Source organism: Leptopilina boulardi, unplaced genomic scaffold, assembly GCF_019393585.1.
Source record: "Leptopilina boulardi isolate dan_hultmark-lab unplaced genomic scaffold, ZJU_Lbou_2.1 LbouV2_121, whole genome shotgun sequence".
In the NCBI taxonomy this organism is placed as follows: Eukaryota; Metazoa; Arthropoda; class Insecta; order Hymenoptera; family Figitidae; genus Leptopilina; species Leptopilina boulardi.
In genome coordinates this window covers 3,789,888-3,802,038 of record NW_026137665.1, presented here as the reverse complement: position 1 = coordinate 3,802,038, position 12,151 = coordinate 3,789,888, and the positions used below count along the sequence as shown (strand labels likewise).

The 12,151-nt window shown below is 20.2% G+C and overlaps 2 protein-coding genes across 5 annotated transcripts in view; one reads left to right on the top strand and one right to left on the bottom strand.

Moving 5' to 3' along the window:
* Positions 1-1,868, bottom strand: part of LOC127285625 (heterogeneous nuclear ribonucleoprotein 27C) — a 41,394-nt gene extending 39,526 nt beyond the window's left edge. For 2 of the 4 annotated variants that reach the window (XM_051311767.1, XM_051311743.1), the window contains exons 1-2: positions 1,699-1,868; positions 374-581 (exon numbers count right to left, since the gene is read on the bottom strand). In XM_051311767.1, coding sequence (XP_051167724.1) covers positions 374-581; positions 1,699-1,736 — 246 coding nt within the window. In that variant the 5' untranslated portion in view covers positions 1,737-1,868. The remainder of the gene's footprint in view (positions 1-373; positions 582-1,698) is intronic. The other 2 variants (XM_051311751.1, XM_051311759.1) reach the window with 1 other exon arrangement.
* A 7,904-nt stretch (positions 1,869-9,772) lies between these two features.
* LOC127285616 (chondroitin sulfate synthase 1) overlaps positions 9,773-12,151 on the top strand; it is a 34,588-nt gene continuing 32,209 nt past the window's right edge. The window contains exon 1 of the mRNA XM_051311731.1: positions 9,773-10,412. The gene's annotated coding sequence lies outside the window, so the exon portion shown is untranslated. The remainder of the gene's footprint in view (positions 10,413-12,151) is intronic.

The window sequence follows — 12,151 nt, the reverse complement described above, 5'->3', positions numbered from 1 at the left end:
TACACTTACCCTAGTTGTTTAATTTACATTGAAATCATAATTTTAATAATTTATAGATTGAAAAAAAATATTTTCTTCATTTGAACGTTCAAAACTTTTGGCTCATAATTTTTAAAGAGTAATAATTTAAAAAAAAATTACAAATTTTCATAACTATTTTTATTTATATTTTTATTAAAATCAAAATTTTGTGTAACAATTTTTCAAATTTTAAGTTAAATTTTTTTTTAAATTACTAATTTTAAAAAAATAATTATAAATATTTTTTTTTAGTAAAATAGTTTTTAGCTAATAATTATTATAGAAATGCTAAAAATATAAAGAAAAGAAAGAATGCATGATAGAAAAGAAAACAAAGGAATATTGAACTTACAGTTCGTCCATCAAGTGTATGCGGTCCATTTTGCAATACTAAGGAAACATTAGCAGGATCGCTGAATGTAACAAATCCAAAGCCACGACTGCGACCAGATTCGCTATTCTTCATTACAACACAATCAATAACCTCGCCATATCGGCTAAAATAACGCTGCAAATTTTCTTGGGTTGTTTCCCACGACAAACCACCAACGAACAGTTTTCTATAAACCGAAAAAAAAAAAAAATTTTAATTTATCTACACTTTTTTTTCACTAAATTTTAACAAATCACCGAATTTTGTTTCTAAATTTACCGTTTATTATCAAAAATAAAAAAATTTTGTCAACATATTTTTTTTCAACAAAAAGATCGAGAAATGTAAAAAAATTATCTGACATAAAATAATTGATATTGAAAAATATTTTAAATAGTTGATCGTAAACGTCACCTATGTTATTTTTTTAAACAAATTTATATTTTTTATCTTTAAGTATTGCTATTTAAAAACCTATAATTTAAAAAAAAAACAAATTGAGCAATAATTCGAAATACTAAAAATCAATAACCTAAAAAAAAAAATCGAATTACAAAAATTTTGAAAATAGAATAATTTCAGATGAGATAAAAAAAAAAGAAGATATTATAAAAATTCAACATTTGACAAAACACCAATAAAATACCGGCAAACTGGCACTATTCACCGGCTTTTAAGATCAACATTCCTTTATGCACAATATTCTCTCATCTCTTTATAAATGCTGCAACAGAACCTCAACAACGATTGGATACTTTTGTCGACATCGCAACTCCGATTGGAGCAAAGAGCAGACTCGCCACGAAGGATGAAATAAAAGGACGCACGGGAAGTCGGCATTTTCTTCAACTAACTCCAATCTCCATTATGAGTAATGCGTCAAGAATATTACTATTCTTGTTGAAAATCACAAGACGCGTTTAAATAATTTACAAAATTCTATATCAAAAGAAAAAACCGGCACTTTTTATCCTTTATACAAAAAAAAAAAAAATAAATAAATAGAATAAAATATCTTACACCTCGGATCAAATTTACAATAAAAAAAAAAAAACACGCGTCTAATTATCCTCAGTAGGCGAATAATGATTATGGAAAAAAAAATACTTCACATGCAATTTTCCCAAGACAATATTAAAAAGAAAACAAAATAAATGATGAAATTTTGTACAATTATATTGCAATATATTGTATTTCTCGTGTATATTAAAATATAATGGTTCCCGGAACGCTCGACCGATTTCTAATGTGAAAGATATTTTTTTTCAAGATTGATATAATAAACATTTAAAAAAAACACTTACCCCTTTTCGTCGTCGTCCATTTCGTTTTTCACTCGCATAATATTTCACTTATAACTACAAAATCGAAGGTAGTTTTTAAATGCTTGTGGGAATATGGCACGATGCTTTAGCGCGGACCAGCGCGGATGAGGGTAATGGCTTCCACGATGAACGCAACCGAATAGAATGTAAACGTAACGAAGAGACGCGCGTCATTTCCGGTACTATTTGTATCAATTGAGCAACTAAACGAACAGGTACGTGTCACATTTCAACGAAACCCTTCCTTTTATATTTCTATTTTTTCCTCTTAATTTTACAATTTAGGATCAAATTCTTTTTTTAAATGTCAATAATAGTAATAATATAAAACGTTTTAAAATATAAATATTCATTGGAATTATTTTTACATTGTGTCAATGTCAATATTTACCGGTTTCATTTTATTGTGACCATTTTTATATTTTTATAAGAATTTAATTAATTATTTTATAATAAATAAGGAAATTAATAATTGATCTGATATTTATTGAACAATAGAAGTTATTGAAATAAATGTCAAAGTAAATATAAAGGAACGCAAAACATAACCTTAAAATTCAAGAAAAAGTGAAAATTGTGCAAATACAAGTATGAAATATAATATTTTTATAATTGTTATTATTTTAATAATTAGTAATATTTTAATTAACATTTTATATATTAAATACTTTAAAAATAAATTATCGATTATTCCGAAATATGGTAAAACCAGATATAAAACGCTATATGCAAACTAAAATATAATTAAAATAAATATTATAATTTTGTAGTTAAAATTTTAAAAAATAATTATTTATTTAATTTAAACAAATTTAATGTCTAATGTATTTATTTATTTTTTTTAATAATATTTATAATTTTATAGTAAACAACATCTTCCGGTGAAAACAATAATCAAGATTTCTATTTATCAGCGTAGTCATTCCCATTACTTTATTATAAATCGTGCGCGGTGAATTTAAAATAAAAATAATTGTAATTTATCTTTATTAAACGTAATGAATATTTATTAAAAATAAAAAGAAAAATTCTAATTAATTTTACTTTGTAATTTATAACAAGTATTGTTTTATAATGCTTTTGCATATATATTTTTTTTTTATTTATGGGAAAATATTTTCAATTCACGTTTGTAATTAGATTTGCCTATAATTAGGGGCAAAAGACAATTGTAATAAATTGCATAAATTGTATTTATTTTATTTTTAAATTCGACTATATAGGTATAATTTTTTTTATCAATAAACAATGAACTTTTACAAATAAGTATTAAATAATATTATAATGGTAAATAAAATGAAAAATTAAATTTTTATTTTTTTAAAAATAAAAATTTAATTTTTACAAAAAGAAATTTTTATTTATATTATTTATAAATAATTTAAATAAAAATTTTTTTTTGTTTAATTTATAATTAAACTATTGTAAGTTACAATTATGTTATATAATAAATTATATGCAATTGATTGCAAAGTTGTTCTCTGTATTATTCTTTTGTATTACCAATTGACCACAGAGTTGGCTAATTAATTGTTTTTATTGAGCCATATCAATAGAGGGGATTATTCTTGACAAGAATATTTTATAAATTTATTTCATAAATATATATTATGTTCGTTATTTTAGTGGCGCCGATATCAGTTTCTCAATAATTTTCTTTTAATAATAATTAAAACTTTTTTTTAAAACTTAATTGTAAGAAATTTTTTTAAATTATTTAATAAAATTTCTTTTACCTTGCTTTTTTTAATAAGAAATTTTTTTTTTAAGAATATTTTAATGTTCATTAAAAAGAATAAAAAATCATCAAAATATAGGTCTTGGATCGACTTTGAGACACAAAAGAAGTCTTTTTTTTTATTTCAATTACTTATTTATTTTCATTTATAACAATATTAAATTTAATTAGTTAATAAATATTTTACTTTAAGTAACTAATGTTATTAGAAATTAAATTCATTTTATTAATTCCTTAATAAGAATAATTATATAAAAACATTATCAAAAAAAAAAAAAAAAAAAATTATTTCGAATACTTCAGAATCGTCCTAAGACAAATTTTTCAAAATTTTAATCAAATTTCTAAAAAAATATTATTAAAAAAGAAAAAAAAATTAATTAAAAATGAAATTAAAAATTTCTTCAATTCTCATTTTAGCAATTTATTTGAATCTAAAATTTTGGCATAGTTTTTAGTTTTAATGGTAAAAAAAAATTTTTTTTAATAATGAAGTTTAACAGATTTTTAAATTAAATTTTTTTAAAAATAATTTAATTGCACACGATTTTAAATAATTTCTGCAAATTTAAACTGCTGTAGTTTTTTTTTTTAATTTTTAACAATAATTATTCAATTTTAGATTTTTTATTTGAAACTTTTTTAAATAATTGAATTTTTAAAGAAATATTAAAATTATTAAAAATAATTGAATTTTTTCCGAGTTACAATTGAAATTTTTGTTGATTCCTGTTGCTAAAGAATTTATTAGAAAATAATAGACAAAAAATGAAGTTTAAAATTTTTTTTTAATTGAAAAGTTCTTTCAGATAATTAAAATTTTCAAAAAATATTATAAAATCATTAAAATTGAATTTCAAAAGAGTTACAATTTGAAATTATTAAATTTTAGAAGGTTTTAATTTGAAATTATTCGAAAATAATTGAATTTTAAGTGATTTTAAATTGAAATTTTTTATAATTGTATTTTTAAAAAATTTTAAACAATTATTAATTTTTATATAACATTTTTAATTAAAAAATAGTTTAAGATAATTAAATTTGTGAATAATTTCATGAAAATTATTGAAAATAATTAATTTTAAAGAATTTTGTAGTTAAAATTTTTTTTTAAATAATTAAAATAAAAAAGATCTGTTGCAGTTGATATTATTTTTTTTTACTCAATGAATATAAATATATCTACCATGAGAACTAATTGTATAATTTCGTTTCAGTTACGTATTTCTGAACACGTGCGAAGTGCAAGAAATACATACATTTATTTAGAACGGAAAAATTATTCTACGGAAATATCAAATTATATATACAATATATATATACGTGTCAAGAAGGTAACTACAATAAATAATTATAACAAATTTTTATAAATATCTACTGTTTTTTTTTTTTTTAAATTATTTTATTTGCATTAAGGACCTATTTATACCTAGAAATAATTTATACTATATATTTTTATTATATAAAATCCTTTTTTTTTTTTTTTGCTAATTTAAAAATTTAAATTTTACTTTTAAAACTGTATCCTTCAATTTTCTTTTTAATTTTAAAAATTTTGAATATTTTAAAAACACTTTCGGTTTTTTATACTACCTACATTTATGTATTTTGATGCGCTGATTATGAAAATGTTAGTGAAAATATTCGCAAATTTGAATTGAAAAATATATAAAATTAACAAATTTCTTTACTTTTTTAAAAATTAAAGAATTTTTCAAAAAAAAAGTTAAAGTATAGAAATTAATAAATAAGAAAGACAAGAAATAAATATAAAAAATTTTGCACATTTGATTAAAATAAATTTAGGAAAATTTGATGTGAAATAAAAAAATTAATTTAAATAAAAAAAAAGTATTTGTTTCAAATCAGGATTTTTATCAGCTTTGCAAATTTATTAATATATATAATTTAAAATTCAATGGAGTTATTGAGATAATTTTTTTTGAATGAAAGAAGCATTCATATTATTTTTTATTTTCCACATTAAAAAAATGCTTTTAATATACTTTTTAATGTTAAATTATAATATGTAATATAAATTAAATCAAGAAATCGGCGAGATCAAGTGTGCTAATAATATCACGTACTTAATTAAATTGTCCCCACACGTGTCTCTCATTAAGACTGTACATAGTTATTCTCTGATAAGAGACGTACAATAGTCAATAGTCTGATTCTTTATTCACTTATAATTAACATTAAATAATGTTATATTATATAGAATATAATATTATATAATTAAATATATTATTCTATTATACTAAACAATGTTATAATTTTTTAAATAGTTCAAATTTAAAAAAAAATATATTTCTCGAAAAAAAATTTTTTTTTTGTATTACCTATAGTGTAATCGAAATAGTTATTTTAATATTATTATAAAACAAAAACATTTTTTGTTGTTAAATTTACTAACAATTTTATGAAAAGTAAAAAAATTACAATTACAATTAATGGAAGAAAAAAAAATTAATTTGGTTATTTTTTAATATTCTTTAATTTTTCTACCGAATTTTTAAAGAAAAGTGAAAACTTCATCAGGTCCAAAAAGAAAAAATGAAATATTCCAATTGATCAAAAAGTTATAACACACTTAAAAGAATTTTTTTATTAATTTTAAGATAAACGACAATTCGACTTTAAAATTAAATTTATTATAACTAGTAAAAAAAATTTTTTTCAGCCAAACAAAAAAATATGTGTGTCATCTAATAAACTTCAAAAAACAATATTTTTGAGAAAAAATTAATTTTCAATATCAATAAATTTCTCATAAAAATTAATGGTTCAAAATTTAATTTTATAAATCGAATCTTCAGTTGTTCGAATTTTTATTTACATAATTTACAATTTTTCTTTTATTTTTTGATAGAATTCTTAAAACACCAAATTTCTATTTGCACGAATCTTCAAATAGACAATCAACAGAAATATTTTGTCGCGAATTTAAAGTAAAAATTTGTTTAAAAAGAAAAATCTGTTAAATATGCTAATTCGAAAAATGAAAATTCGTCTAAAAAATAATTATATTTAATAAAATTCTTTAAAAAGAAGATATATCACAAATTTTATTATTCAGATTTAATGTACAAAAAAAGTTGCTTTTAAAATATAATTATTTAACAATTTCTTCATATTTATAAAATTTGTAATTAATAAAGCAATAATTTTTTGAGGTTAGTTTTATAGAAAGTGAAATATTGAGGAAAATATAAACATATAAAATTTTGTGTCAACTGTATCAGTTTCTAAATAGCGTATATTAATTAATTTACTAGTGATATTTAATTCAATATATTATTATCGTTTTTAATAGAATGTGTCGTTCACTGTCAGTGTGTCGGTCACTGTACGTTTTACCCAACCATTGATTGTTCAGAATCATGAAAATAGTGTATAAAAAAATCTCAAATGAAAAATAACAAAAAATGCGACAGAAGTTTAAATTTTTAGTTTTTGAAAATTTCGAGCTTTATTTAAAAAATTATTATGTAATGAACTAGCAAAATTATACGCGCGCAAGCGCGCCAAATTGAATATTTAATTGTTTGTTATAAAGAAATTAAAGATTAATATTATCAATAATAATTTAATTTATTAGAATATTATTACATATTAAATGATAATAATGAAAATTATATGTTTTACAGGCCTCGGATTATACGACTTTTTCCGACTTTTTTCAAAAATACGACTTTTATCGACTTATTTTAATAAAATACATTTTTTTTTACATTTGAAAAAAAATGTAAATAAAATACATTTTTTTAGTATAAAATGTAGATCTTCTTCAGATCTTCTTCAATTCAATTATTTAACAAATTTTGAACTAAAATGATTCTTCACTAAATTAATTATTTTTAATAATTTTAATGAAATACATCACAAATTATTTATATTATTATCAATTATATCAAAATTATTTTTCAATTAAAATTTTTATGAAATTTCACAATTGTTTATAATTTAAAAAAAAATATCACAATAAAATTGAATTATTTTTTAAAAATTTCAATTCAAAATAAACTAAAATTCAATTATTACCCGAAATTTTAATTCAAAATCAATTAAAAATCCAATAATTATCAAAAATTTTCAATTTAAAATTTAATTATTTACCAAGTTTTCAGTTTAAAATGAAATAAAATTCAATTATTTTCTAAAATTTCTATTCAAAATTAATTATCCAAATTTTCAATCAAAAATGAACTTAAATTAAATTATTATCCAAAATTTCAATTAAAATTCAATTATTTCCCAAAATTTTCAATTCAAAATGAACTGAAATTCAATTATTTTCCAAATTTAAAATCAAATAAAATTTAATTATTCTCGAAAATTTGAATTCAAAATTAATTGAATTTTCAATAATTTGAATTTAAAAGCATCTAAAATTTAATTATTTCTAAAATTTTCCATCGAAATTTTTTTTTTGAAATTTAATAATTTCAATTATAACTCTAAGGAAATTCAATTATTTTTAACTATTTTAATAATATTCTTTGAAAATTCAACTATCTGAAACCATTTTTCAATTAAAAATGATTTTTAAATTATTGTATTTTGTCCGCATTTTCTAATAAATTTTTAGTGAAATCATCTAAAATTTTAATTACAAAACACTTAAAGTTTCAATTAATTTCAAAAATCTCAATTTTAAATCTTTGAAAATTCAATTAAATTTAAAAAATGTTTTCCAAAAATTGTTTGATAAATTATTTTTAGTTCTGTAAAATTTAATAATTGTTTGAAAATTAACAATATCTTTTGAAATTTAATTATTTCTAAAAATTTCAACTTTAACCCTTCCAAAAGGATTATTATTAAAAAAAAATTTTTTTATTTAAAAATCTGTAAAATATTTTTGTTAAAATAAAAAACAAATCCACTTTTTTTTGGAATATCAATCGACTAAAACGACTTTTTGTGTCTTTAAGTTGATTCGAGGCCTGTGTTTTTATAATTAATATTTAATAGGTATTCGTTAGCCCCTGGTACCTTAAAAATTAATTTTTAAAAATAATTTTTTTTCAAATTACTACCTTGTACGAAATTTCCTGGTGCATCTTTTTTCTCATCATAAATTTTTTGTATTTGTATACAATTTTTGAATCAATATACAACTTTAAAAAAAATTTTGTTGGTAAACGTTGTGTACTTCAGCTTCGTGAATTGAATTTTCGAATTTGGAATTTTAAAGAAACTTATTCCGAAATTTGGAAACACAATTATACAACTTTGGCAAAAATGAGAAAAAGAATTGTCAAAATTTGACACGTCATAAGATTACTATGCAAAAAGACACGTGAAATCAGAAAAGGCCAACTTCAAGTTAGGACAGAAGGACAGACCAAGCATTTTATTATTATATAATTGATTGTTTTTCAATTTCGTATAGTAAATTAGTTTTAAATACTAAATATTGTTTGGAAAAAAAATTAACAACAAAATATTTTTTTTTCAAAAACTTTTTTTAAAAAAGTACTTCAATTTCTGAAAAAAATTCAAAAACAAAACTTTGAAAAATATTAAAAACTACCAAAAGTTATCTCAATTTAAAAAATATAATACAAGAGAATTTTCAATTTTTGAATATTTTCAAAAATTCCAAAAAATTTTTGAAAATATTCAAAATTCTTGTATCTTCTTATTGTGAATCTTCATTTTCTCACTTACAAGAAAAAAAAGTTTCATAAAAATTGCTAACACCAAAAAAAATAATCAGTTCACGTGCGGAATAGCTCTTTTCTGTTAAATGAAAATTCGAATAAATACAAAAATTCTGACAAATAAAAATTCGATCGTATAGAAATTCTGTGAAGTAAATTTTCGATTATTATGAAAATTCTATATTATAAAAAAATCTGTTTAATAAAAATTATTTCATGAAATAATTCGAATAAAAATTCAACTAAAAGAAAATTCTATAATCAAATATAAAAATTTTATCAAAATTAATTTTATTATGCGTCCTAATTTTCAACTCGATGTTTAATGTGTCAGATTTGAAAATTGAATTCGTTTTTGTTTATAATAATTTTCGAAGCTTAGTTTAATTAACTAATAAAAATTAAATTTAAAAATTAATTTTTTTTTTTATTAGATGGTCCTGAGAAATTCTGATCCTGTACATTTTACAGACGATGAAAGAACTGCTTCTTCTTTACAAAACATAATAATATCAAGATTGTGGAGTTTTCTTCGAATACATATATATATATATTTTATATATATTACATGATGTATATCGCAGCAAAGTCCTGGTTCAGGGTCAATAAAAATAAATCGGAAATGGAGCAATGGCAAAGGTCAAGGAGTAGTGTTGCGCCTCCGATTACCTGAGGCGTGGGTTATAAATTTGTTGTTTTTTTTTCATCTTCCTCCAAAGGGTCCCAAGGTTCGAATGAAACCAAGAGGATTCAGGAATATAAAGTCACAGTTACTGGAGGAGCATGCACATAGCTCTCATATCGTCGTCGTCGTCGTCTCTGTTTGTTCATGCTCACGCTCCAACACTCTGGATTAGTTGCCACTGCGGCTTCCTACGAACCACACGTTTCAAGGAGTATATCCGTCAGACTTTCTAATTTTTTTTTATTCTTTCCATCCTCCTTTTATTACTGATCAGATTTAAGTGTATACATTTATATAGATTATAGTCAAGTGATAAAACACTTCTTTTTTACATATATATATACCACCGCATATTTTCAATCACAAAACCAATATTCAAGAATATTGACAAATCCTTGTTAGGATTATCTAAACTGAGTGCCAATTTCTTCTATTATACATTGTGAGGACCGAATGTAAGAGATGAGTGTATCGTGACTTTCGGTGAAACCGGTTTTCCACATGAAAAGAGTTGTGTGTATATGTTTTATACGTCACTGGAATCATCCAAGTTATAGGTTTTAACGGGATGAAAACCGGGATTCCGTCTGACTTTGCAACTGTAAGTTTTAGATCTAAAACTAGATCACTGTATTGAATATATTGCATTTTTTTTCCTTTTTTGTTTTATTAAGAAACAACTGAAATGAGTTATTATGTTTCTAATGAGTTTAATGTTTATTACTATATATATACTTGTGGAACTATAAATTTTTTTTTTAGTATTTTATGGGTAATTTTCAAATTGGCTTATATACGGTAATTTAATGGATGCTGTTAGAGAAGGATAATGTTATTCTCAAATTAAGAAATTAATCTTATTATTTTAAGAAAAAATCTTTTCAAAAACTGTATTACAATAAAAAATTGTATTTAAATTTTATTTTGTATAGAAATTTTTTTTTGATCTTTTCACTTATTATTATTTTTACTATATAATAGATTTATTTGAATTATTACTTCTTTTTATTATAAAATAATAAATTATTAATATAAATAAATAACATGCCTCGGATTACACGACTTTTTTCGACTTATTTTTAAAAAAAGACGAAGCTGAAGTACGCAACATTTATGCTAAACGATTTTTGAAGAAATAATTTTTTAAAATGAAAAATTCTATAATTTTTCGCCTAAAAAATTTTTTTTTATAGTTTTCATTAATCAACAAATTATATAAAAAAAAAATATTTTTTAGGAAAAAAAATTATAGAATTTTAACATTTTAAAAAATTATTTCTTTATAAATCGTTAATCATAGCTTTGTATATAATATGCGACTTTTATGACTTTTAAAAAAAAATTTTTTTCTACAAAATTTTTAAACAAAATACGTCTTTTTAGGATACAATGCAAATCTTTTTCAGATCTTTTTTATTTCAATTATTTAACAAATTTTGTAACTAAAATTCTTCACTAAATTAATTATTTTTAATAATTTTAATGAAATTCTTCACAAATTCAATTATCTTAAACTAATACTTTTCAATTAAAATTTTTATGAAATTTAATAATTGTTTATAATTTTAAAAAAATTACTAAATAAAATTACCAAAAATGTTTAATTCAAAATCAATTAAAATTTAATTATTTGCAAAAATTTTAATTATTTTTTTTAATGATTTTTATAATATTCTTCGAAAATTAAATTATCTAAAAGCATTTTGCAATGAAAAAAATTTTAAAGTTAAATTTTTGTGTGTAATTTCTAATAAATTATTGAATTTTTTTCAAATTTTTTAATTAAAAATCAACTAAAATTCAAAAATTTCAATTCAAAATCAACTAAAATTCAATTATTTTAAAAATTTTCAATGTAAAATCAACTAAAATTCAATTATTTTCCAAGATTTCAATTCAATATCAATTGAAATTTAATTATTTCTAAAAATTTACACCTAAAATTTTTTGAAATTTAATAATTTAAATTATAACTCTCGTGAAATCAAAAATATTTTTAATGATTAATTATTAAAATATTCTTCAAAAATTTAACTATCTGAAACCATTTTCAACTTAAAAAAGTTTTCAAATTATTGTAATTTTTGTATGCAATTTCTAATAAATTTTTTAGTAATTGAAATCATCAATAAAAATTTAATTAAAAATCACTTGAACTTCAATTAATTTCTAAAATTTAAATTGTAAATCTTTGAAAATTCAGTTACTTTTAAAAAATGTTATCTAAAATTATTTAATAAATTATTTTTAGTTCGCTGTAAAATTTAATTATTATCTGAAAATTAATCAAATCTTTTGATATTCAATCATTTCTAAAAATTTCAACTTCAACTCTTCCAA